Genomic DNA, 27964 nt, shown 5'->3' with positions numbered 1-27964 from the left:
TTGAGTACGAGATATGAGACCACAGTTGGTGACGTTGCGCACATATTCCCGCTGCCTCTGCTTTGGAAACAACATCGAGTAATTGTCGACTCAACCCTCCTGAAAAATTTCCTCGCGTGCAAGCTCCAAGGTATAGTTCCTCTAGCTCCGGGCCAGGGGGTGGTCCACAACATCTACATTTAGTTATGCGTGAAATCCTGGCCCGCGGCATAACTGTCTGGTCTTTACAATACTAATCGATTATAGTACCGGCTTTTATTGCTCCAGACTTATCCTCAGTCACTTGACGGCACCAAGCCCAAGCCCAAAATCCGGGGTAAAATGGCACTGCAATACAAATCGATCGCTGGCGGAGCAATTTGTTTTTTCCTGACAAGCCCGGTAAGCCGGTTTGTCTGGAGTCTGTGCCTCTCGCTCTTATGGGAATATTACCAGGCAGGCTGAACTCGCAGTTTGTGGGTTTTGAGGGGTTAGGCTTGCCGTCTTTCTCGATGAAGAAAAAGCCTTCATGGCGCAATGGCTTGCAGATGAGTCGGCACAAGTCTCTCAATGCTCCGGAGATGGTGGATGGAGGGAAACACCAATATGTCAGCTATGCGAGCCATGCTTTCCGTAATCCTGGTTTGCAATTGCTGCCCTTGCTCATCGCTACCCCATTCAGAGATCCAGACACTATCGGTACTGGAAAGGCACATATATCCATCGCCCTGGCCTAATATCGGTTTAAAATGCTCACTGGATGTCTCAAGCTCAGGCATCGGTCCAGGATTCAAGTTGCCTGTCGACGACGTGTGAACTCTTGTGCTTTATGCAAAACTCTGTGCCTCCATGTTCCAGCACGGCCCAAGATGAAGCCAGAGCTTGAAGAAAATCCCTCTCAGCCCTCCTATGTAGAGCTAGAAGGCGAGATATCCGTTTCTGGGTAGCGTTTCACTTCGCTACCGTCGACGAAGGTTTCGCTTGAGAGTCTTTCCTGCTACGCTATCGGCTAGCTCATCAACTAGGTCTCAGCCGTCGGGAGGCTGTCTAAGACGCGAGGCGACCGATAGTTCAATATCTGTCCGCCTGCCCCTTGAAAATCATAGGAGACCGAAATAACGGAAGAAGTTTCAGCTAGAGGCTGGAGAGCGTGTGAGGAAGATTTCGATGCATCGTGAAAGCACCATGCAGCATGCTGGTGAGCAAGCCTATCACTTCCCATATGGCCATGCATTAGCCAAGCGACTCGTCTGTGTAACCATAAAGGAGTGAGGCTATTGCTTTGGTTCACGGCACAATTCAATCGTTGCTCCGCACACCGCAAGAGATGACGCATTTGTCAAGCTAAACACTAACACTCGAAGAAAAATCTAGCAAGTGCATCAACAGGTACAGGCGAGGCATCTAGTCGACAATACAAGCACCAACTACTGTAGCCCTCCGCCGGAAACAAAAGCTTCGTTGTGAAAGCTAGTGGCCCTCGGTTTGAAACCTAACGTTATTGCACGATGCTTTGTTTAGACTGAGCTTCTAGTTAGGAATAGACGACTTGATAGCGCAATGGCCCCAGATGCTGGCCAAGGGGGTCTGCATGGCCTCCCCTGATTCCATCCATCCAACCAACAAACTAACCGGGGTGGGCCGAGCCCCGGCTGGAAGCTAGGTTGGGCCAACTGTTCATTTCCCTCCCAATATCCACATAAGTGAAATTTGCGTATAGCAATTCACGACGAAATATACGCAGAGATCAGAAACGCCTGCGAGAACTCACTGAGTCGCAAGGCAGGCGATGAAGGTCCCCAAATAACACAACGATAGTCGTAAACCCTCTTAATTTCAAGCCGCTACAGACGTTTAAGTGTACGTACAGCCAAGACGGGTACTGAATGGAGCTACGAGTTGACATCTCGTCCCAACACAGGGATCCAGTTGGTTGATAGGCGGCGACCCGAGCCCGAATTTCCCTCCCGCAAGCTAGCTGTTTCGGTGGCTAACTAGTTTCCGAAGACGAAAGGCAGCGCAGCCTTCAACGCGCAAACGAGAAGAATCAGTCTGGCGAGCTGATAGCCTCGAATCCTTCGACTGAGAAATCTAAAGGAATTTTGCAATAGGAGTACAGTCCTTAGCCTAAGATTCTCCTCGAACTAATATCGCCTTTCTTCAGTGATGCAGCTATCCTGTGCTTTGTGGAGTCTTCTTCTTCGTTGTTGTTCGGGCAGACGCTTTTCTTTTTCAAAAAAAAATAAAATAAATTTGAAAAGCAAATATGGGCAAGGGAACTTACGGGCTGACGGTGCATGAGATCGAAGACCCACGCCGAATTTGAACCGTACTTACATAGTACAAGTATCGAGTACAAGTACAAGTACCACTCCACCAGTTGAGCCGGGCATGCAGCCCCTTCAATCGGTGGCCACCCTTGCATGCTTGCTTCAAGATGGAGACACACAGGCAATAAGAACAGAACGGCCACCCAGACGAAAAAGTGGAGTGCCTTTGATCATTTATCTATTGCCCGCTTGCTCGCCTGGTTGAGTTTGCAAATAAACCCACATCCATTCTTTTGGTTTCCCCATTCATACATCTTTGCATCATCGTTCTTGTTCTGAGATTCAGTCACCGACTCGAAGACCTCAGTTTGTCCTCAGGCGGATAGCTACTGACGAAACATCAAGGCAAGCAATAAATGCAGTAGTCCGTTCACGAGCATGGTTGAATAATACGGCAAACTCGGAAAAGCAAATAGAGTGTTCCTTCCGGCTTCAAGGCAATCACCCAGCTCGAGCTTGCTATCTGCAAAAGTCGTTCGTTCTTTTTGTTCTTTTCTTTTCGTTCTTACCACCTCAAGACCCTCGTAGAGGCACCCCGCGTATATCCACGAATCAGCATCACGAAATGATCCTGTAGGATAAATATAGTTCTCGGATCACATCTCTTCATGCATCTTTGATTGCTCAACGGCCGGTCGCCCCATCTCTTATAGTCGACCATATCACTAGACCCCGATCTTTACAAGCTTTCCGCTCAAACTATTTTCCTCCGTATACCGAATACCTTGTTTTTAAATCTGTTTCCGACACAATGGTCACTCGAGACAATACTCCACAGGTATACACACACAACCTTTTATCCTTCTTTTCAATGAATCCCATATCTTATCACATCGAAAGGATGACGTAACCTGGCCCATTTATTCTTTATCAGCTCGCTTGAGGGCGTGCGCAATATCATGACGCTTTAACGGGAGCTAAGTAATTGACGGTTTACTTCTAATTAGGTTCTTTCGACCCTGCGGAATAACTTCCCTGCGGGGACGTCATTTTCTATCCTTGCTGTCACGCCCGACGGGAAGATAAGCATCCACGCGTCGGATATCCTCAAACCGTACGCCGACAAATGGTACGACGAGGATGTCCACAAGGATGCCCGTGCTGCAGTAGAAACTTTGCCTGCCAGAAAGCGGTCACATATCTCAATATCACTACCGGTTTCTAGTAAGATCAGCGCGAAAAAGGCCGCCGCAAATGCTGCAGCTGCAGCTGCAGCTTCAAGCGCGGCTAGCCAAATAATTTCTCCCCCAGCACCGTCAGAGGAAGATGAGCTGCCCACCATAGCGATACTAGCCGATGAAGAGGATTCGCCATCTCCTTTATCAACCATAAGACCGAGGAAAAAGCGAAGAGCATCGGCACCTTCGCAGGAGACCTCTATAGATACCACAACATTTACTCCAAGAAAGCCGCGGCAGAGAAAGAACAGTACGGCCGGTATCAAATCGGCTCCTAATTCGACGAAGATCAAAAAAGAAGCCGATACTCCCGAAGGTATCCAAGTGGAGTCCGATTGGACAACAATTGACATGATGCAGGACGGGGAGGGGGACCTTAACGACAACGACGATGACGACGAGGAGAGCGAGGAGGAAGAGTTGCAACTTGAGCCGTTACGCATAGGAGACGAGGAGGCTGTTAATAAATACATATATAACAAATTCTTACAAATCCAGCAACTGGATTGTAAGACCATTGCGAAATGCTGGATCAAGGTTATAGAACCTAAAAAGCAGGCGCATAGCCCGTATAATGGGGGCGATTCTACTAAGCCATGGTGGTGGCCGGAAGGTGCTCCACATAAAGAACCAGATCATCTTCTCAAAGAAGGTGTGTATTCCCTACCCGTAAACAAAAGCTTCGATTGCGACACCGTCTAACGTTGATTCCCTCCGGCAGACCGACTCGATGTTTTGCTTAACATTGTTAGAAATGGGATCGCCCCGATTTGTCAACTAAGGGCTTCAACTGATGATGCCCCACTACGAGCCACCAAAAAGGAAATTCTTGCTGAGATGTATGATGTGGTGGATTTGGAACTCAGGCTGAAGGATGGGAATTTAGGTTTGTTACACTTCAATTTTATCGAGTACCTGGTGCTAACCGTCTCAAATCAAAGATCGCGACCATATCCGCTTCGTTAAACCCTTCATCAAAGGCAATAAGAGAAGAAAGAAGAGAGTACCGAAAAATACGCTGCCGAAAAACCCCCTTCCTCCTAAGGATAAACAGAAACGAGACCTGACGAAGACAGAAATCGGGGATCCGGTGTTTAGCTCCATAATGGAACCCGAGTCCAGCCTTGTCAGTTTCTTCAAGAAGGAAGAAGACCAGGAAACTGCGGATGGGGTACTGGTCCAAAGATCAGACTTGGCACCAGATAACTCGGTGTTCCCTGGACACGGTGTTTCCCAGGTCCATGGCTCCCAGGAATCGTATATACGACGGCAATCTACCGGGGTCATTGGTGCGGCTAACCCGAGTGACATCCCTAATATTGGCTCTCAACACCGATCTAATAGTGTCCCGTACCCGCAGCATACTTCCGGTCGTTTTGGTAGAGATCGTCTGGGTACCGTCGGCACACCCGGGGCACAATTCATCAACCCGAGCGTCCATTCAAGCCCCAGTATTACAGATGTTGCAACTCACGTCTTTGATTTCACCCCCAGCCCAACTTCCCTATCCCCTTATGGGACCAATCAATCCCCTAGACATGCTGTCAACCTTTTGGCTACGACGCACGCCGATCCTACCCCTGGATTATACCAATATAACAGCGGTTTTGATCAACTTCCTTACCCAATTCCTTCCCCGGGTGACATCACAATGGAGGAATATTACCCCAGCCCGGTTGTTCCTACTAATATTTTCCAACCCACTTTTAGCGGGGATGCCTACTCTGGGTTCGCATTAGATGATACTCAGTCAATTCAGAGTTATCCTCCTGGCCCTCCATCTCAATTCTACCCCGACCACGGAATGCGAGATATCGCTATGGCGGAAGGTACCAACACATACGGCGTCTAATCTTTTTTCTTTCACATGGCTTATGACATACTTCATATGTATCATTATGGAGAGGTTACCCTGCGGGTTTTTTTTTTACTATCGCCATGCTTAATAATTCCCTATATTTTATTCCGCACTTTTAGCCTTGACGATTTTGAGCTTTCCAATTATTTCCTTTCAAGTTTCTTTAAATTTCCACCCCCTTCATCTATCATTTTACGACTTATCCTTAACGACGCCACACTGGCTGATTGCTTTGAGTTCGAAAATAATCCTATGTTTTGAGCACTGCTTTAATTGGGTTTCTGGTTTCAATCCACACTTCGAAGCTTGCACGGTATCTGCACTGCTAGCTGACGTTCTTCACTATAATGACTTTCTGTTTGCAAAATCGCCCATGTTTAGCTTTTTTTACCTAGTACCGCCTGAGTACTGGCATATACAGCTCAAGCTCCTGTCTGTCTTTTTTCCTTGCCCTGTTTCTTTGGTTCACGGGGTCTTTTCTAGCGATTTTTGGGGTGTTCAGGGCTGGACTTTGGAAACGGGGGTAGTGATTAAATTACTTAAGTATTCCTATACAATTTGTAAATTATATGGTTAACTTCACACGAGGAAGACTATTTTGCTCATGAAGGCTTGCTTGTGGAAGACAAAAAAAAGACTGGGGCTAGCTATCCTTTGGCGGCAGATTTTCTTCTTCTTCTTCTTCCTCTTGCTATTCTTTTTGATTTCTTGTCCCTCTTTTCGTTTCTTTTTCCTCTTTACTCTTTCCTTTTTATTTTTTTGAACCGCTACTTTGATTACTAACTCGCTGATTTTGTTGACTTTTTCGCTTTCAATGTTTTCACTGATGTTGATATTGAAACAGCAAATAACCTAAAAGCTAATTCAAATTCCAGTTTTGATTTTCGATAGATTCTACAAGATCCCTGATGCTAGCCAGTATAAACTTTTTGTGTGACCATTCCAAAAGACGAGCCTGAGAAAAGAGTAAAACCTGCAGCTCGAATCAAAGAAGAAGAAAAAAAGACTGAAAATCATCGAAGGGTCCTGATGAGCCTGCCTTGCCTTCCCTACGACAAAGAGGAAACAAAAAGGCTGATTGACGTCTTCTTGATCCTGCACAACCACCTTACTACCTTACTAGCTTATCTAAATGTGCCTCCTCGCCAGCTATCCTACAAGGCTTCTCAATTGGTTGATCTGGTACTGCGATGGTACATACATAGGTAAGTACTTCGTTGAGTGCATACATACGATGCATGCGTGCACGGCCTGACAAACGTACATGTACCCCAGCTTTTTTTCACACCCTCCCGTAAAGGTTTCGTTAATCGTTTGCAACCCGCCTTTGGATTTTTTTTGAGGGGTGTGTAATGTCAAAAGGGGACTATCTATTAGTACTAAACAATGTGGTGGATTTGAGGGATAAAGCAGAAGAATGTAATTCAATTGATCCCTGAAGTCCATTGACGTCCTCGTTTCTTGCCTTTTTTTTCTTCTTTTATTGTTTCTTTCTTGGTGTGAAGTTTGAAAGATACCCGCATCCGCAAAAGTCAAGTACCTATCCAACCTTCTTTATTGCATTTACGTATGCAACGATGTTTCCCCTTCAAGATTTCTGATAGTTTCAAGTAATTTTTCTTTCTTTCTTTCTTTCTGCACACGCATATCATGAGTGATGTAAATGTATTTTCGACAAACTTACACTGTTGTCTCTTTTCGAGAGCTCGATCAAGCCAATCAGTCGTGGCCATCTATGATCAAAATACTAGCGGGAAAGCTGCGAAAAGAAATCGCATGTGAAACAGCAAATATTCCAGAGAAGAGGGAAAAAGAAAAGATTAGATCGCTAACCTATCCCCTTCTGTCTGTCTGTCACCTCACCAAACGAGTTAACTCTTCCCCAGATTCTTATTTTATCTTGGCTAAGCTTCGCCAGTGGGGACTATGAGGGGGCTTGGCGGCTAACGGGACTGGGGAGAGAGGAGCAAATAGGCGAAGCTTCTCTTCGCTCTCAAGTGCTTAAGAGCTGTTCCGCGGATGGGCTTGTTGGAGCTTAATTCTGTAGCTATTTTCATCCCGTGTCGTCTCGGTATTGGTTTGTTTTAGGAGCTAGACCTATCAAGCGTAGAAAGCTATGACGAGTAGTTTAGCCTGGGGCTAGTAGTTATTGTTGGCGGGTGGTTCCGAGGAAATGGTTGTTTGGTTCTCGTATTTTGCATGTTGGTGGCTTTGGTTTAAGGAAGTCAGTGCGTTCACACATAAGGACACCCAACTTGCATCTTCAAAACGAATCGAAGTTTCGCGTGGTAATCTCAGCTCGGAGTGTGTGATAGCCGGTCGAATTGCCAAAAACGAAGAGTTCTCGACCGGTCGGGCATGAGGAAAGCGTGCTCGAATGTTAAGAATGGAGTGGCATGAAAAAGCCCGAGAAACTCCCTGCGTAGAAATATATCTAGCACCCTTGTCGGTAATATGGAGATATTCTGTAAGTATATCTCACACACTCTTTAATATTCGAACTAAGGCAGAAGTGGTGTGGAAATTGGGACTAATAGCCCCATCCATCCGTTGAATGCAACCAACCCCAAACACAAATGGCGTTTTTCGTTTCCATTCTTCGATAGGCCTTTGTACGACCAAACGGCACAGCTCTCTGATCCGTGAAGTTTCGCCAATCAATGCCAAGAATACACGGGGCGTTTTTGGCGGTAAACCCCTCCTGTTCAAGATTGAACTCCTGCGCACAGTTTGGCGTCTCGCCAGGGATTAATTAGAGGACGACATTTGTATCGCTTGCAATTACTTACGCTCACCCCAAGATGAGGGGGTTTTTAGCCATGGTAATTGTGCTTGTTGATCATCAGGTGTACCCCCTTTGGTGGTTCTCTAGCTTCGAGAAAACGTTATTACGGCGAGTGCGAGGGCTTGTGGGGACGTCAATTCGTTTCCGGTTCTTTCAAGAATGCCTGGTGGCTTGCCTGCAGCGAGCTCTGGCAAACGACGAATCGACCACAGTAATCCCTCATTCCCTCGGCATGGCCTATCCTAGGAGCATGACCACACCCTCTTCAAAATTGGCATACATTGTTTGGGGCTCTCGTATGTGATGTCTGACGATGCATCATGCAAATAAATGCGAAGATGGGTCTACCTTGCATTAAATTTGCTTGAAAATGGTAGAACAGTGCCTTTTAGCCAGCTGTAACCGAGAACAAGCGACATTGTGCATTTTGTGTTTCTGGGAACATTCGCATTCGGGTCTCGATAGTTGGGGCGATAGCATGATATCGATATATCGTGATATATCTCAGAGTAAGCTTTAGCTAGCTTGCTACAGTGTTGTTCATGAAACAAGGGTTAATTAGTCCCCTAACTTCGATAGCACTAGCCAAGTTACACAGAGTAAGATCCTTTCAAGAGATTCGATATCAATACCTCGGCGATCGTTGCAAAGGAATGTATCAAGCTTGGATCCACATGCAGGCTTGGAACCCCATCGGGCTTTAGGATCGAACCAAACTTTGGCGTAGGGCAACCTGACATTTGCATCATATCATTAGATTTGGAGAGGTTGGTCCAAATGCACAGAATGAACATCTAATGTTTCCCCGTCCGCCCTCTCAGATTCTCGCCCGAGAATACCTCCCTTGGACTAGGCTGCTGAGATATTTGTTGACCTGACTGAGTTAGCCTCTGGACTAACGAGGTCTGTTCCTCAAAGTCCAGGGCGGAAGAGCTGGCGTACCCGATCTTCACTAAATTCGATTGTCAATGCTTGAGCCGGTGAGGGGCACTAAGATAGATTTTCCGGGGCTTTCCTCACTACATCTCCTACATAGATTCAAGTCATACGCGACCTTAAGATAGTTAGCGTGCTGCAATAAGATACGATGCGATACTTGATGATCTGGAGGAAAGGAAGTACCTGTACATGATCAAGCTTGATGCCGTGCCAGTGTATCAAAACTTAGAGACCCTGGTGAAGGGCTGACGAGTACATCCAAGGTTTTTTTTTCTTTTCTTTTGCATTCCGATCGACAGAAGGGTCGGGGTATCGGCAGTTATAGTGGGTCTAAGTTCCACAGGAGACGCCCGATCCGAAGACATGCAAAAGTGGTGAAGTCCGATACCTCTCTCGTCGAATGTCGGAGACAATATTGTAAGTCATGCTATGACCATATGCATACACACCATCAAGTTGGTACTCGCCACAGGTAATAACCAGATTCGGCTGCACCGCCCTAAACGCCACACCGCTAATTAGCCACCAAAAGCATATGAACGGGAATAGCTTGATCGAAGTAGTTAAGAATCAGACACATACCGCTTCCAAGAGCCTCTTTGAATCCATCCACCACGATGTCTGAACGCATTTACATCTCGATTTTTGAGAATTCCTGCCCTGCACCTAAATGTTTGCAAGCGGTAGAACGATGGTTGAATGTGTTGCCCAGACTTCTAGGCTGACCCCGGATTTTGTTGCCACCATCCCATGTCCTCGGCAAGCAAAACGTCATTGATGGCGGCCGGTAGCCACTCGGGAAATTTGAATCGATCGCAAGTCGACGCACTACCTCTTCTCTTTGAATCGCATTTTCAAATTCTTGGTCGCGTTCCTGCACAGTCTTCTCTGAATCCGTTTGTTGGAACTGAGAAACCATTCTTCCTGTCGTTCTGAACCATGTAACGTAGGTGAGTCCGTGTTACACTTTGCTCATGCATAAGACCACGAGATCCATCGGACGTTTAAATTACTAATAGATGCTCCTGAACTGCAGAATCTTTTGGTCCTCTGTCATCTAGATTGATAGCAGGCCCGTAGTTTGCAATTGCCTTGGTATCAAGCTTTCTAAACGGATATACCGGTTGGCTGAAACATACACAATAATGGACCCTATGGCAGCACGGAAGGGAAAACCGGCAATCTCAATGTCGACAGGATTACCGGCGCGGCTATCTCCAGACCCAGATTCGATACCTATTGCTACAGGAATTCGGAGGAGGAGCTCGGTGTATGAAACAATTCAGGACGTTCAGAGCGAGATCCTAGCACCGGCTGCGAAGGAGAATGTTAACTGGAACAATATACCGTTGGCTATGGCCATTCTACCGGCGGTATCCGGCTTATTCTTCACAAATGGCACGCACTTCGTGGCGGATGTTATACTATTATTTCTTGCAGCAACTTTTCTGCATTGGTTAATCAAGTTTCCATGGTATGTAATTACACAAGAGGGAAAACATGATTCGGGTAGTGGTAGTGCTTACAGGCATCTATTATAGGGACTGGTATCATGAATCGCAAAACATTGCTTTGGATCTTGTTCAGTCTCATGCCGTCTTCTCGGAGGAAGACGAAAAGGGAGAGAAGAGCGACGACTCCGACGCTACTTTGAGAGTCGGTCATAAGAACAAAGTCAACAACGTTTCCTACGATGCGACTCTGGAGCTAGAGAGAAACCGCAGAGTTGCATTGTTATGTTGCTTTCTAGGCCCATTACTTGGAGCATGGCTGCTTCACGCCATACGATCCCAGCTTTCGCGACCCGGGGAGTCCCTCCTATCGACATTCAACATTACTGTATTTGTCTTGGGGGCAGAGATACGGCCCTCAGCCCATGTCATCAAGATGATCCGAAGCCGGACTAAGGAACTACAGAGTGCCAAATACCAGCCTCCTCCTTCAAAACTAACGGAGATGTCGTTGAAGGTTGAGGAGCTCTCATTACAGGTCCAAACACTCATGGCCGCTGTTAATACCGAGGATGAGATGCTGGGAAACGTAAAGAAGGGTATTCAGCCAGACTTGGATGCCTTGAACCGTAAGTTTGCCCGACCGGAGCCGCGAAGCGCCTGCTGTGATTGCTAACACCAAATGCGCGAATTAGGTGCTGTCAGACGATACGAGCGCAAAGAAGCCTTGCAATCTGCACAAACGGAAGAGCGGCTCGCCTATCTCGATCGTCGCCTCAATGATGCATTCACCCTTGCTGCCGCAGCAGCATCATCCGCACAAGACAATCGAAATAATTCTCTTGGCCACATTCTTACGGCTTGGATTGCGTGGTCTATCTCGATCCCCTTCGTCTTAATGATCAAAATTATAAGTGTTCCGATCAAAGCAATTGAAACTCTTGCCACGCTCCCACTTCGCACCCAGGCAGGGCGGGCCTTGCTCGGGAGGCACCGAAATGGAACATCCCGCATGAATGATCCTTTAGGCAAACGACCAAAGCAAATCGGGGACGGAAAGGCCAAGCATAGGGGCAAGGCTAGATTTGCCTAATCCCCACTTTGATACCAATTTCGGGCTTCGAATGCGAATTTTTTTGTGTGTCTATGCATGAAAGATGCGTCGGATCGACGATTTTGTCTGTTTGCTAACAAAGCGTGGCTTTGCGTTTTTTCTTTCTTCAATTATTTATACACCCAAGGCCAATTTACTGCAGGAGTTCAGTTCGGCTTGCAGTAAACGAAGCCGAAGTGTCTACATGCTGTATCATATGCGTCCAAGCGTTCTTTTCTTGCTCCCTGTCTCGTGGGCGAGTAGCTCCTTTGTACCAATAAATCATGACGTTATTGATCTCTCGATACTTGAGCATTCGAAACTCCCTCGTTGAAACCCAGTTTGAACTGCAAAGGATATACGGGCCACCAATAGGAAGCCGAGCATGTGTGGCAGAATGAAGCATGTATTTGCTGGCCACTGCTCAATCCTAGCCACGGTCCGTCCCGCTATTTGATAGCTAGCATTAGCATGGCTTGGCCACTTACCCCAGTGCACTCGCTATTCGTTATCGGCGGGAAACTCCCAGCTGCGGGAGCTGCACTATCAACCGTGCCGGTTGAATTTGTCTCATATTAACACCAAGCAGGCATCTCTTCCCGGATACCACTCGTGAGCAGCAACTCTTCGATTTCACCCTTGCTGTGGTTGCATTGGACCTGATCCCCGATAAACGACCCCAACATGCTTGGAATGGATTGTTGGATCGCAACCCGGCAGCTCGAGGCGCTGCAATTATCCAATTGCAACTCGTTTATATCTCGACTTACGGGAAATAGCATATCTCCGCCCAGATAAAGAGGATCGTCTGATTATCGCGGAGTCGGCTGAGACTATTCCAATCTGCAGTTAATCGATGGGACATGGGACTTTGTTGGCTGTTGTCACCGCGAAGTATTCCAACAAACGTTTATACGTAAGTACTTAACTTAGCACTTGCAAACTTACTTACTTGGACCCTCTTGCATGCATATCAGCCAGCGCTTCCAACTGAGGGCTTCTCGAGATATCCCTCAAGCCACACACGTCCAACAAAGCAAACCGGTTCACCCTTAACCTGTCGGAGACAGGCACATCTTCTATCTATTTACGGAGACGTGGGCCTCTTCATCCGAGCTTCTCCGCTGGATCAAAGGCAGCTCGTATTACTTACCGGTCTACTTACTCATATGATTCACTGTGGGGATATCTCCAACACAGGCAACCTAGCAACTCAAACCTCTTGAGCTACGTCGACAGCAAGGTCTTGACGTTTGCATTACTCTATATCACCGTTAAATTCTGGAGAACTCCACCAGCTTTTCCAACGGACTACCCGGACCATTCACCAACAGAAAACGCTCAGTCAGTGGGGACTGTTCTTGGCCTGCATACTGGGGCGTCCGGGCCGAAACGAACAGGTAGCTACCTAGGTAAATTCCCCCAGCGAGCTTTCTCGAACGAGCGACTCGCATACACAGCATTTCGAGTTGTTCTGGACCGTTCGGTGCGCTGTATTTTGCGAAATTGTCGCTGCAATAACCCAATCGCCCACGAGCCATTCGTCCTAGTTGTACATCCTTCCGCGCTCAGGGTAAGGAACAAGTACCTGGTACCTCTGTAACGGTGTCCTATTTCTTCACGAACAAAACCCACACACACACCCCAGTTTGTTGTTCTTGGAGGCTAAGGCCCGCACAGGCATCTCTTACAGAATGAAGATTGCGTGTCTGCAGTTCGACCCTCAGATAGGGAAGGTTCAAGACAATATCCATAAGGCGGATGAGATACTTGGGAATGTTCTGGGGACCGAAGACATCCAAGAAAAAGTCGACGTCCTGGTCCTAGTAAGTTCAACCGACCTGCTCCAATTCTTTGAACCATCCTAGGAATGCGGCATGGATCGATGCACACCATCCTAAGATCCAATTCCTCATGAGATGCGTTCGCACTCTCGTGGCTTAATGGCTTGACTCTACGACTGCGACATGAGACCTCGTTGACTAATTTTTTGCTTCGCAATTTTTCTTTTCTTTCTTTATCCAACTAGCCTGAGTTGGCCTTCACAGGTATGCCAACCGTTCTTCTTGCATTTTCTAGAGAACTCCTGCCGTGTGCATTTACACAAACGATGTTGTGTAACCTTGTTTTGACGTTGAATCCGTGTTTTCTACTGCAGGCAGGGAAGTTAGCTGCATACGCTGGCAACTTCTACTGTCTCACAGAAGCCGTTCTTGAAACCGTGCATTTATCTCTTCTTCCCATGCATTTGAATTTCTTCTCCCCAAATACATACATGTCTCTTCTTCCTCCTCCTCTTCCTCCTTCATATTACCAAATCCTCGCAGTTGACAAGGATACACCGGAATTAACCACTTTTTTTACCTTCCATATACATTGCCAGGGTATGTCTTCGACTCGAAAGCATCTATCAGACCATACCTAGAGCGCACGACATCAGGGATTAGCACCCAATGGGCCCAGCAGACTTCTCGGAGACTTCGATGCTACACCGTCGTTGGGTATCCTGAGCTGGCGAATGAATACAGGCCACCTAGCCGATATCCGAGGGTTTCTGACCCGTTTTCTGAGACTTCCATCGACGCCACCGATGAAGACAACGATGATGACACTATTCAGAACTACTGCTATAATGCATGCGTAGTTACATCGCCTGATGGAGAGGTGTTGATGAATTATCGTAAGACATTTTTATATGTTACAGACGAGGTAAGGATTTTGTGGCTATCGTGTTATCTCTTCTACCACACCTCCTTCCTTTGCCCCCCCTCGACAGTATGCAGAAAGATCGAAGATAGCCGCCAGCTAGGAGTCCAGCCGGGTGTTATTGATCCCGAAAGGATTGGAGCCCTAGATATTGAAGGCTGGCAAATAATGGACGCATCCCGTCGGAATTCTGACGTCTGCAGTCTGCGTGCGCTCTTCTTCCTCGCCCTTTAGGTTGGAGGGCGACGTGCGACATCCTTTTTCCCCACACATTCTCAATTTCACCTTCCTACCTCTGTAATCTAGCTTACGAGGCTACCGAGCTCTCCCCCTAATTTCCCAATAGCGATGACATCGAGCTTTTACTAACAAAATTTCCTGCACGGTCCCGAAAACAGTGCTGGGCATCCGAAGGCTCCTGTTTCGGTACGACAACTTTCACCTTCCCTACCAATCCTACGTCTCCAACTTCTCCAAAAAAGGAGATCACCGTCGCTTTAGGAATCTGTATGGACTTGAACCCTTACAAATTTGAAGCCCCCTTCGAAGCCTATGAGTTCGCAAATCATATCATATCCTCGGGTGCCCAGTTGGCAATCGTTCCGATGGCCTGGGAGACGAAGGACCCTTATGATGACTCGAGACTACAGAGGAATGCAAAGGTTATGCATCATAGTACAGTTAACTACTGGTCTATAAGGTTGGAACCTTTGTTTGGGACTGCAAATCCGGAAAGCGAAGGGTGGGTCCGTACGGATAAGAAGACGGTTGATGGGACGGATTGGGAATGGGAGTACCTTGGGGATGACAAGTGGGGGAGGGTTTATACCAAGGAGCAAGAGAAGCTTGTGTTTGTGACTTGTAATAGAACTGGAAGGGAGAATGGGACGTTGTTTATGGGGAGCAGTGTTATTATGAGTATTAAGAAGAAGTCGGTTGATGCGCCTAGATGTGGCAATTTGGAGAATTATCAGGCGATGGGGATAGCGGAGGAAGGGCTGATGATCGCTGAGGTTGATATTTGAGTATGATGGTCTACCTAGACGCTAAATGGCTTTTGAAGCTTTTTATACTATAGTAGGCTATTGTCATACGAAATAGGGAATAAGGGAAATCAGTATGCATGCATATGGTGGTCTTGCGAAAGCATTCTCCATGCGCTAGTCATAGCTATCAGCGATCGAGCACGTTTCTTTATAGGTTTCTACCATGATTGGCTTTTTGATATGTTGTATTTTGGTTTCGTCCGGTTATAAACGTCAATTAAAACATATGTTCTTGGTAATCTAGTTGTCGTTCTTTGGTAATTTAATCCATCGTGGTCAATGTTGTTATATATTAGCCATGCTTGAAAACCATTATGATGCTGCTAGCTAAGATAGTTGGACTCATGGTCGGTAGGTTATATATATATGTTCTGGACCGGTCGATCGAGTACCTCCCCACGTCTAGATGTACATTATATACATACAATCAGGTTTGTTCTGATACGGAGTAGTATTTGCATATATATACCATCTCATCGATCCTTAACATATTATTAATATTACTAGCATTGCATCCCTGATATCATGATCGATATCCATATGACGTTGAAATCTAGATCGATATTGTAGTTTGTAAATTTATAAACTTAGATTTAAAGCCAATTTACGAGGCCAAAGCCAGTCTAGTTTCAAGACCAGAAGTCATACAACTACTATTCCAACCTTTCTAGGCACCACTAGAATCAATACCAATGCAAGTACTTTTAATTGTTTTTGTCACCTCGCCCTTCGCCTCTGTAAGTAATCGTTTTTTAAATCTATGCCAGGTATGTAATGCTCGCAAAGGGAAAAAATGTTCAAAACCCACCACCATATATCGCCCAACCAAAGAAAGGAAACCAATAAAATTAACAAAAAAAAAAGGCAGAGAGAAGAGATATATGCTTCAAAAGGACTGCCATGAAAATGGAACCAAGAGGAGAGGGAAAGAAAAACAAAGAAAACAAAGTCAAAGGTCAAAATAACCAGACAATGGGTAAAACTACAAAGGCAAGGAATAAGCCAAAAGAATCCCAATAGCATTTTTCTTTCAAAAGATGGGGGGGTGGAAACCACAACAAAAAAAGGCTAATGGAAATATCCAACCGCAAAAAAGCTGGGTACAGGTCCAGATCGATCCATATTTAGGATTTCCAAATGCTAGTCTCGTTGCCCCAAAGAGGAAAAAAAGGTAGTAAGAGTGTGAATGTAGTGAAGAAAACAAAAATAGGCCAGGTCGTTTCCTAAAATCGTCACTTATTCATCCAGATTGAATCTTATCCCCCTATGAGATGGAGGTGGAGGTGGAGGTGGAATCGGCATCACAGCCTCCCTTAGCGTTCCATCTTCTGCAAATTCAATATGCTGGCTTCCATGAGTCATTTCATCGTCAGCCTGAACCGGCTTCTGCCTCGCTTTCCCTTCCTCCTCGATTGCCATAACCTCATGTCGGCTCCCATAAGCCCCTTGAAACCCTTTCGCTTGATCTGCAAAGTGTACAGTAGGCCCTGAGGGCGCGAAGCTAACATTTGGAGCGGCGGGGGGACTAGGCGGCCTTGGTATGGTCTTGAGAACGTCATCGTTAAGATCGTTATCATCAGCCATGTCGAATGAATTTCGTCTGCTAGATCCGGGGGTAGCATTGCGACTGCTGTTAGCCGTGCCTCCTTGATAATGACTTTCCCATTGTCTTGTGTATTCCCGGTTTGCATACGGCTTATCAGTATTCCATTCTTGGTCATGAGGACGCTTTTTACTATACGACTGGGGTCTCGTAGCCGCTTCAGCAATTTCTCTCGCAAAGTTCTCATTGTCCTGGTGAACAAATTTCTGTACAGCTGTCAGTATAGAATTTCTAGCAACGATTAGAAAAGTTCGGCTTTACCTGTAGTGCCTCCGGAAGGTCCTCCAGTCCGATCGTCTGTTTAACGTCGGCGGGTTCTTCCTTCGCATATGCCAGTAAAACCAACCCAGTACCCTCAAACCTTGCAGCCCTCAAAACTTCCTCTTCTGAAACGACCTTTATATCATAGCTGCTATAACTCTCTTCGCTATAAGCAAGTTGCATGGTGTGATATTTGATAGACCACCATTCTAGTTGCTTCTTGATTTCGGTTGGAGCTCCGTCTTCCTCGAGATTGATATGTGGGACGAGCTTTTCCCTTCTAATGTATGTGACTCCGCGGTCCGTGGAAACTCCACGGAGAAGGTACTTTTGAAGAGGTGGGGCACCCTCAACTGTATTTTCGGCAGTTGTAAAGATCGATTTCAATTTTTCAAGCCTATCTCGAAGCTCATCACGTTGCTTCTTAAGGTCTGTCGTGATTATGTTAAAACTGGTGCTGAGAAGCCGGTATTTTAGGATTAGATCTTACCAGAGAGTTTCTTCTGTATTCTTTCCTCGATCTCAGCCAGTTGCCTCGCAGTCTCACTGCACTTCCTTGCATGCTCTTCCGGTACAACTCCGCCAGTTGGAAGCACTGAGTCGGGGTCCGATGACAGCTCAAAATATCTCCTTGTCCTTGCCATAACCTTCACCATATCGAGACTGCTGTTGGGTTGGAACATTGGCGAGTAAAGTCTAATTTTCCTTTCTTTGGCACTTAACTCGTCGATCTTCCCTTGGATCTCCACCTTGGCCTTTTTCATATCTGCGACGTGATCCTTAAACTCCTTCGTGTATCGGTCAAAGTACATTTCAGCAGGTATATCGATACCGCAGGGTCGTTTGTTAGGGTCCTCAGTTGTGGCCTGGATGGTGCAAACATCACCGAAATACTCAGCATAGACTTCTGACTCGTCCGGCTCATCCCAGAAGATGGTGTCGAGGGCATCATATAGATTACCACCCTGTTCAACTACATGACTTTTGATCGTAAGGTCAAAAACCTCGAAAATTTGCGAGCCCTCCTCTCCATTGGGTGAGACCTTAACTGCTCTAGATAGTAAAGGGGTTCGCATATCAGGATCACCGTGGAGGAGCTTGATAGCATCCCTTAAGGAACAAAAATAATTGGATACGATCACTGTTGGATAAGAGCAAGTTAGATTGATTCATTTGAGTGCCCAGTCATGGGAGTATCATGTAAATGTTGCACTTACATCCAGGATTGGCATCGAATATATTATGTATCGACCCCAAGCTCTCCGCAGTTCCGTATGCTCGTTCAGTTCCCGAAAGGAACGCCATCAAACGCTGCGACTCACGCACTACCTCGAGGTTCTCCGGTGGGATAGGATCCAGGTCGTCCTCATCCACTACTCTTGGTATTTGGATGATGTGTCCAGCCCACCAATTTTTCTGTTGGCCGTAATCTTCTAAGATGTGGTCCTTTTGTAGTAGTACATCTCTGGCAGTCGGAATAGAATGTAGGATGGTTAGCAAGGGGCCAAGGCTCCCCGAACCCGTCGAAGGCCTTAAGAAGGCAGGTTGTTCAGGTACCCTCTTTCTCTCGCTGGGTGGAGGGTCGAGGAATATCTCAATGGCACTCGTTTCCCCTTGCCCTCTGACCGCAAGGGCCCATGCGCCTGAGTCGTACTGAGTGTCATTATCTGCACGCTTGAAATTTGAAGCAGGTGTGTATGCAACCGTTCCAGTTGTTTGAGGTCCGGTATATGTAGGGTAATTTTGTCCCGAACGTTGGGAATCTTCCATAGAGGCCTTGATAGCTTGCTGAAGGTCGGCATCTAACCACATATCCATACATTAGCCTCTCCGTAACGATACCCCACATTGGACATCTAAACAAAAGAAAGTTGGTCCTAGCACACACACCCTCGCCGTCGGTGGGATGATGGATTTGAAAAGTGTTCGATGGAGACGGAGGTCGCGACTTCGCACCGATCGGATCTCTGAAGGCCTGATCAGCAGCCACGGCCAGGTAGTCCAGGGCTAACATATTCGCATATCAGAGCTCAAGGTTCAACCAATGATTGCCAGATGAAGTTGTATCATGTCTATCAATGAGATAGAATGGTATCATGGTGTCATAGGGCCCTACCGTTTACGTTTCCTTCGGGGTTTGGCTCTGGTCCATAGCGGTCTGCACCCCAGGCTTTTTCGTCCCATTTGTTTTCATTTCGGTCCTAAACATCAAGCTGCATCTGAGCAACACGAACAATTACGTGAGGATGATGAAGGCCACGGTGCGTACCCTTTCGAGGTTACCGTTGTAATAATAGTTTATCGCTTCTTCAACGTTATTGTTGGTTCTCTATATCAGTGACGGCAGCGTGGGGCAACCCCGCAAGCAATTGTGTTAGCCTACCATCCTGATATAACAAACGGAGCTTGATGAACCAGTATAACATACCCTGAGGCACTCCTCGGCATCTGCTGAGGGAATCCCGAACTCTACGGCTTGCGCCACGAGATCGGGAGGAACTATAACGGCCATATCGTACCGTGGATGGATAGCGAGGACGTAATAAGTTGGTCAAAACAGGGCTCAAAAACCCCAGGCCTGCAGGTCGGCAAGGTAGAGTGAGGTTGAAGAGAAGAAAGAGAAGATAGGATAGGATCAGAATCGGTAAAAGCGGGTTTGATGCAGCAAAGGACAAGTCCGCGATGAGATGCTTCGTATGCAGGGGGGGTGAATGCGTGAGGTTGTTCGATTGATGTGCTGAAGCTAGGATCAGGTACTCTACGCAGGTTTGGCTGACGAGGTTTGAGTTTGTTGTTGGAGCTGCACCGCATTCCAGATTACGTGTTGAGGAGGGCGGCACTCTCCAGCCACACGCGCAACCAGCCAACCAGCCAGCCTCTTTAGGCTTATCGGAACCCCATCTTATCGACACCGCCATCTTTTGCCCCGCAATTATGGCTTGACAGTTCGACTAGCTCATGGAAAGGAAGGTGACAAGCCGGATGCCAGGTCCCGGAGATATTATCGTGGAGTCGGCAGGTACAGCACGTGGGTAAGTTTGTATGCGTATATATTGAGCTTCCATCGTATATCTAATTTGCACATTGATTCATAGGATATGTCACGACCATGAACTCTGGAGGCTATGCAATGGGAAGGCCCCTTCATACGCTTGCAAGGTTGCTAGTTGTCAGTATCGTTCTGAATACCTACGTAACTACAACTCTAACCAGGCCATAAAACTAGTGTGTGGAAACAATGATCATGAGGGAATAAATGCTTCCTGAACACTGTGCAGAGGTGCTGTCCGGGTTATTCCCCCCCACACGACTTTAAGCCTATGAGCTTTGACGGGTGGAGGAAAGACTTGGAATTAACAGCAAAGCGAAGCTGCAGCATTCTGCATATGTCATAGTTCAAAGACTAACTACCACCTAGAATACCGAGTACTAACAGGATGTGCTAGGATTCAATGGCCATGATGGAATTCGAAGTGCATGGTGGTGGTGGCGGGATCAAATCCGAATGCAGATGCTATGACTTGCATACATACAGATTAAACCACCTGGAAGCCTTGCAAACTTGAGCATGATTACATATCAGATCGATGTATCCTCAAGATCTTTATTAAATCGCATAAGCATGCACAGTTAATCCTTTCGGATCAATCAATGAAAGAGTATCGCCAAAAACGGGCTCCCTCGCGCCCTTTCTCCTTCCTCAGCTCAGGGTCAGCAGAACAGCCTTCGTGACAATCAGATTAAGATTTCTGCTTGGTAATTCATGTACGTGTATGCACAGTCCGGGGCCGTCTCTGCAAGCTGCAACAGCGCGGTAGCATCCATCGTCTACCCATTCCTGTGGGAAAACCATTAGCCGAGTCGAACTAAAAAGCCTCTCGAACGAATTAAAAGCGTCTACCGACCCGCAGCCGTGCGCTGTAGGTTACCGGATCCGGCTTTATGGTCATCGATCCTTATTCTAATTCAACATCAAACATGTTCATGAACCTCGTGACCACACTGTACGAGACAAAAACGGTCCTGTTTTAAGACATTAATGTGTGAAAACACGAGCTGTGCTCCACCAACCACTACTATATCGATAAGGCGCAGGAAAATCCAAGAAACCTGATTACGATTATCAACCAGGGATTAGGCGGTCACCTGAGCGTCAAAATTTTTATTTTTTATTTTTTTAGGAATAGACTCATCATTTCATGTGATCAAATGCAAAGAAGCTGAACTTTTAGTAAACGAAATTCCCCGAATATTTGGGGGGAGATGCTGGCTACATCGACGTAGACCCGCCATCTGTGTGCACGGTGATTCAATTGATCGTTGTTCAGGGAGAAGCCCAAGCTTCTGTTCTAGGGAGCTTACATCTCTCGTCGATAGCTCCGAGCATATGACCCGATTGGTCAGAAACCGGCGACCTGTCGGATCACTCTTATGGTGCCTTTGAAATTCCTTGGTTCGTTATTCGATCTTTTGCCCCATGTTATTGTGACGAAGCTGCATGCGCTTCCACTTCCAATTTATCGTCGGTGTTCAATCCATACGGTCAGTTTCCTCCGGTTCCATACCCAAGCCCAAGGAAGCTAGTAAATCGAGCACGGGCGGGGTTCTTTGTGATCGAGCCCCAGGGGTGATACACAGAGCCTGCTCCCCGTAACTAAGGGTAAGCTGGCTCCACTTTTCTTCGAAAGGCTGCATAGAAGGAAAAAAAGAACGTGACTCCTTGTCCTTGCGACGGCAAAGAGATCGTGTAAATTAATTTACACATGCGCGCGAATGGCACCTAAGAAGGTCCGGTCATGCAGACTCAAGGGGTGACTTTTTAAACAAATAAATTCGATTAACGAATCGTTGTTCGCTTTAATTTTTTTTTCAACCGTTCGTTCAAGCGTAGTGCCACCCATGGTAGGAAAAGAGAAGAAAAAAAAATCTGCCGTGTTTTGGCGACAGTTTCTTCCGGACGTTTTGCTTTGTAAAACTCCTCCCCTTTAAATTCTAAAAAATTCACCAAGATCTCCTTGAAGCGCATACACATTGCAGTGGGCAGTGCAAGCGGCAATTGTCAGGACTTAGTCATGTCACTTTGCTGCCTTTTGAGAGAAAAGACGGCTCGGGGTCTAAACAAAAAGTTCGAGTTTGTGGACTTTTATGGGAAGGACTTGTCACTATCACAAGGGAGAAAGAGGTTGATGTTTGAAAGTCTCCAGGGGTTGTTGAGGAGACACGGAACGCTAATAAACTGTACAGGTTGACTTTGAACCTTTGGGAAACCCAAGCTAACGGCGCGGGTTTTGAAGCAGTGTAACCGAATTTGCCGTTAAGATGTCTAAATCCATAAGTCCCAATTGGGGGTACACGTGTGCTGTTGGAAGATATTCCACTGAATCTTTGGGGTTGTGGTGCCGGTTTCAAGAAGCCGGTCGAAATGAATACTCGGCTGTCGAATGATGATCCTAAAAGTATTCCGTCCTGTACAACGTTCAATCAGAACTGTTCGCACTCCTGCGAAGATAATAAGCATCAATCTTTGCATTGCAATTGACGGCCTAGCTATAGGCTAGGATGATTGTTGAAGTGTTTGAGAAAGGTGGCGAAGGGGCAGAAACTGCGGTTGATGGCTTCTTCAAACGGGATACCATATGGAGGAGTTCGGATATCACGGAGAGCTCGGATTTTTCTTCCTCGCTATCTTCAATTGCAAGGCAAATGGGTGGAGTTAACTTGACCATTGATCGTATGATTAGCTAGAATTGAAGACAAAGGAATATATACTTAGATATGGGCTGGTTTTTATGATGGCCGCCGTGGCAAGACATACATAAGTGTAATTACAATGCAATGGATGCATTGGGGGGTGGATGGTGGTAGAGTTCCAATGCGCTCCGTGCAGACGTGCACAATTGCCGCCAATTCGACAGATAGCAATTTTTTGATAACTCTGCGCCACAGCTTCCGAACTTCATACCCGAAGTAATCTTGGAAATCTTCGAGTTTGGAGGAGTCCAGTGAGTAATAAAGCCTATTACATTTCCTTGTCGGTCAATTAATTGAGCAATTAGGATCGAATGTATGTCCACGAACCGTGAGTAATCTGATCCCGAGCCTCGACTGCTGTGAGTTTGCCCGTATAATTTAGCCATAACTCCTCTGAGCTTGCGGATTCGGAAGCAGCATGAAGGCAGGTGGGTCTGCGATGAAGTCAAGCAGGTAGGCCTGTGGGTCCTGAGATTCCAGAAGAGGAAACGGTACCTGACTGTCCCTGACCGTGCGAATCAGGTGTTGCATGGATCTCTGGTGAACGGCGTCAGGGAGGAGCAAAGAGGCTCAGCACTTGTTGACGACATGGCACCCTGTTTCATGTTCATTAGGCAGCTTCAGCGGACGAAAAGGCCAGCAGGACAGGCGAGGGATGCGAAGGATGGGATGCCAACAATATGCAATGTTCGGCGCAGTTGGATATCGATAATCTCCCATCGCCATGCGTTCATCTCTGTATGCATGTTGGATGAAATCCATCTCAAGAATTGTTGTTTTTTTTAATGAGAGAGCCGATGAGACCTACATTAGCCTTGTTGCTATTTATTACTCCACATCGTGAGCTCGTTCGATCGCTCGCTCGCTCGAGCGTTCCATACTATGATACTGCGCACATGTAGAATACACTGGTTTTTTAAATTTTAAATTTTAATCTTCTTATATCGCGATATCTAACGGCGGTTCTCTCCAGTCATTCCCCCTTTAGTACAAGAGATTCAAATTTATAATTCGTTGTCTTTAGAGTATTTCCTAAACCGTTCGTAGGATGCAGACAGAATATGCACGCCGTGCATGTAATTAAGCCAATTAAGCATAAAGCTCAAATCAAAATTGCAATTGGTTTTTCTCTTCCCAGAAACTTGCAATTGGTAATCCCGTGCACCAGGAACCGCTTACCGGTTTTAAGCTTCTGCAGGTACAATGTAAGTACGAACTTACATCCTTAGTATACATACATACATACGTACAGGGCGTCGCGACTACCAGACTTTCGAACAATTGACTAGTATAAACATTTACACAAAAGTTAACATTGCAATGCGGATGAAAAGAGGACATCCAAAAAAAACATTCAGCGTGAGCTCTCGCCGAAAGGGCCTGGGCTTCTTTGCAGCCGATTGCTTCTAAACACTCAATCTCTGTGGTAAATCCCGTTTGGATATTCTTCGGAATGTCTCGAAGAGTTCAATCGCGGTTGAAAAGTTCTCCACTTCTGGAGGCGTGTCTCGAATCCTGGGTCAGGTACCCCTTCCTCTCAGAGAAATCCCATGTCCCGTACTTCTGTAACTGACGTGCCAGGGCTCCGGCACCCGTCCGTGGGCGCGGTCTTGACCTGAATTCAATTTGGTTACTGTACTCAATCGATCCCGTATGTTCTGACCTACTCGACAAAGTGAGTTATAAAGCTAACCAACTAAACAAATTCATGACCCCGTCACAGGCCGTATTTAATATTATAATACAGCCGTTTCGCTATATTGCCTTCCCTCGCACGCACATTAAAGGGGGGAAGGAGCCGCGGATGTGGAAGAATTATATCGATTAAGACACACGCGCAAATCGTAAAATTGATTATTATTAGAAGCGTCATTTAAGGCTTTATTCGATTCGATCCGGGTCTTCTGAGTTGAAGGGACGAGTTTAAAAGTCACAGGTTGTCACGCTTTTTTTGATTTACTTGATCCTCTTTCTTCGTCATCCCTCTTTCGCGCTGCGTGCCCCTCTCTTCCCTCCCTTCCCCTCCTTTATCGACTCTCGTTCGTGTCTTTCCCTAATATACTCAATTGGTTTTTTCCGACACTCGCTGCTGTTTGTTCCCGTTCGACAACGAGTTAATTGTTATATTTCACGACATCCTTTTTTTTTTGTATTGGTTGGATTTCGAAGTTGGAAAACCATTGCATAGGTCTAAGGATAGTACAGATATACGGGCTTGTAGTAGTAACCCCGCGAAATCCAATTGCAAGTCTGTAAATCAGTTCAATCCGAGACCACGAGAACTCGAACCCGTCCAGATATCATATCACTCACTGTCTTTTTTTTTTTTTTTTGCGCAAGCTTTTAAATATAGCAGACAATATATATATTTCTTGGGAATATATATTAGTAAAACCCTCTTTTTTTTATTTATTTATTTCTCTCTCTTTATTTTTTTAAATTTTTTATAACGATTGTCAATTCAATTGAACTATCACGCACCCGCTCGATTCTTCCCTCCCTACTTTCTTTCCACGATTTGTTTTCACGCACTTCGAGAACGGTCTGATTGCGCTTTCTTACTTCTAACGCACTTGGTTGTTTTTGAGCGAAAAAGTTTGTGTAGCCTTGTCCTTGTTTCAGTATTGAATACCCTGGATCATACTTCGAAGCAGCCCGCCCGGACGACAAAAAATAGACGGAAGCAAAAGTCTATTAATCGGTGGAAAGGAACCTATTTCGAAACGATCTTTTGAAATCCTCTTATCAAGTCGTCACTTTTAAATTTGGCTTTTCCCGAGATTTTGGTTATTACGACATTGCACCCCCCTTTCTTCCTATATTTCGTTTGGGACAGTTCGGACAGAAAACGGGCAGTTTTGGCTTTGGATCCGGTTTGACTTGTGATATTTCATCCCAGCACACCGCCCAACGTTCCCGAACTTCCACCCCGGTATCAAAACAACATTTTCCTGTTACCAGCCTTCCCATTTCTTTGGTTTTGACAGAGGGCTTTTTTTTCCTTTTCAATTCAGCCCGCCGGGAACAGTCGATAGTTCCCTGACATCAATCTGCCACTCCGCCTGTAAACTCCGAATCTGGGCTGTATAGAGGTTGTAGTCTTGTGGTTGATCAATTGAGGTATTCCATCAAGCCACTCCTGACCGCCACCAAACCCCTCACCACATTCCTTTCGTTCGATGCCCTTTATGTCCTTTGCGGCGACGACCTTCATTTGATCAGTTCTTGTTCTATAAAACGACTTTCACTTTTTACGCTCTAGCCACGCCGCGGATCTTATTCTCTCGTTCGTTTTTTTTGGACTTCCTTTTTTCTTTTTCTTTTTTTTTGACTTTTAGCTATTCCTTTTTTTTCCCTTTCCCACAGTACGTATACTTCCCTTTCGAATTCTGCAATTCGACGGCACGCACCTTTACGACGACGGAGGCAAAAAGCAGCAAGGCTTGATAGTCAAGGTTGCTCAAGGTATAATTCTCGTTTAAGCTCTTCAACCAGGCGAATATCTACGGATCCCGTTGTGGGGAAGAGAGACATTATTGTCACAGCATACATTACATACTACATACACATACACATACATATATCAGCAGGACAACGTCAACGACGGTTAGCTTTAGTTCGAACGTTCAGCTGTCGCTCCTCAACTGTCATCTCCCTGGTCTCTTTCCTTTTTCCTCGAACTTCATAATTTAACTACATCTCCGGTCTTTGATTTGCTTTCTTTTCTTCTTCCTGGGGTTTAAGACCTCCCACTTGGGAACGTTCTCCTGCCTTCGCATATCACCCGTCTGCAGGAAATATCAGCTTCCGAGGCACACCCACACCCACACCCACACCAGACCGGACCAGACCACCCTTCCCCCCCAGCCCAGGTCGACGTCGACGCACATCACGCCCGCTTGCTATTCGCCTTAGCCTCAGTCAACTAAGCCAGACGACATACAGACGCAACCCCCCCCGGAGACCCACTTCTTCACAGCAGCAATAGACAGACAGACAGGCAGAGACAGAACGGGAAAAAAGCAATAAGCAGAAGCACCTGGTCAATCTTCATTTTCCTTGCATAACAAAAGAGTCCTCGCCTGCAAATCCAATAAACTTGCTTGGAGCTATTCGAGACATTAATTATTTCTGGTTCTAAGGTAAGGTGATATTTGTGTACTTGTTACGATTCTTTTCCCTTTCGATTTTGATCTAATAAAAATCACGATTACCCTTACATGTCCATGTGGGATATCTTTGCAATACCCTTAAACCCAGTTTCCGTCTTTTAAGGTTATTATACATCCACATCTTATTCTTCCAGTTCGTCAGAGTCAGCTGCTGCTGCTGCTGTTGGTTCTTCTCTCTTTTCTTTCCCATTTCTTTTCCCATTTTAATTTATTTCATTCGTTTCCCCTCTGCTGCTACTGATTTTATGGGCCTCGACCAGTAACCTTATTTGGTGGGCATCTTTTTAATTCTTTTTACTTTACTTTTTTTCCCATCCTTTTTTTATTATTATTCCTCGCTACGGTCGCGGCATCCGATCTTGAGGTTTAGACCAGGCCTTAGGAGATTATAGTGGCTAGTCCGTTTTGCGCTTTTCTTTTGAAGCATCGTTACGATTCTTTGGCTTCTTTCCCCCACTTTTGCTTATTTATATATTCTTATTGGCGGCCATAAAGCAGTCTTTCTCCCCTTGACTTGACTTGACTTGACTTGACTTGCTCTCACTTCTATGAGGTTCGTTATTTCTTTCTTTCTTTGACAAAGACTATCACCTTTTGACATAGGTATATTCGATCTTCCCTTTTTGCATTTTGCATTTTGCATTTTTGCATCTTTCCTCTTTCCCATATCCCCTCCCCGGTAGACGAGGCAGACGCCTTGCATATCTACTCTTCTTCCCCAAAGAGTCTTGTTATAATTTGTCCATGAGGTTGTGTTTATAGACCCACCTCTCGCTCATTCGTCAGCCCTTCTGGACTCCCAGAGCTGGCGA

The 27964-nt window shown here is 46.0% G+C and overlaps 4 protein-coding genes across 4 annotated transcripts; 3 read left to right on the top strand and 1 right to left on the bottom strand.

Annotated features, from left to right (window-relative positions):
* Positions 1-3060: 3060 nt before the first annotated feature.
* AOL_s00079g304 (uncharacterized protein) lies at positions 3061-5339 on the top strand (the record flags this gene model as incomplete). Its single annotated transcript, XM_011124179.1, has 4 exons — positions 3061-3087; positions 3257-4139; positions 4209-4373; positions 4429-5339. The coding sequence occupies 4 exons, from the start codon at positions 3061-3063 to the stop codon at positions 5337-5339; spliced, it is 1986 nt and encodes a 661-aa protein (XP_011122481.1).
* Positions 5340-10214: 4875 nt separating this feature from the next.
* On the top strand, positions 10215-11613 carry AOL_s00079g303 (uncharacterized protein; the record flags this gene model as incomplete). The annotated part of the gene is made up of 3 exons (XM_011124178.1): positions 10215-10543; positions 10611-11149; positions 11216-11613. 3 exons carry the CDS (start codon positions 10215-10217, stop codon positions 11611-11613), a joined length of 1266 nt encoding a protein of 421 aa, XP_011122480.1.
* Positions 11614-13307: 1694 nt separating this feature from the next.
* On the top strand, positions 13308-15344 carry AOL_s00079g302 (uncharacterized protein; the record flags this gene model as incomplete). Its single annotated transcript, XM_011124177.1, has 4 exons — positions 13308-13439; positions 13643-13661; positions 13997-14322; positions 14718-15344. The coding sequence occupies 4 exons, from the start codon at positions 13308-13310 to the stop codon at positions 15342-15344; spliced, it is 1104 nt and encodes a 367-aa protein (XP_011122479.1).
* Positions 15345-16601: 1257 nt separating this feature from the next.
* Positions 16602-19741, bottom strand: AOL_s00079g301 (uncharacterized protein; the record flags this gene model as incomplete). The annotated part of the gene is made up of 8 exons (XM_011124176.1): positions 16602-17174; positions 17230-17660; positions 17720-18370; positions 18447-19031; positions 19120-19236; positions 19346-19430; positions 19499-19558; positions 19658-19741. 8 exons carry the CDS (start codon positions 19739-19741, stop codon positions 16602-16604), a joined length of 2586 nt encoding a protein of 861 aa, XP_011122478.1.
* Between the last annotated feature and the right edge of the window lie 8223 nt (positions 19742-27964).

Source organism: Orbilia oligospora (genome assembly GCF_000225545.1).
Source record: "Orbilia oligospora ATCC 24927 unplaced genomic scaffold scaffold00079, whole genome shotgun sequence".
Classification (NCBI taxonomy): domain Eukaryota; kingdom Fungi; phylum Ascomycota; class Orbiliomycetes; order Orbiliales; family Orbiliaceae; genus Orbilia; species Orbilia oligospora.
The sequence above is the reverse complement of the archived record's forward strand: the minus strand, read 5'-3'. Positions and strand labels throughout refer to the sequence as shown.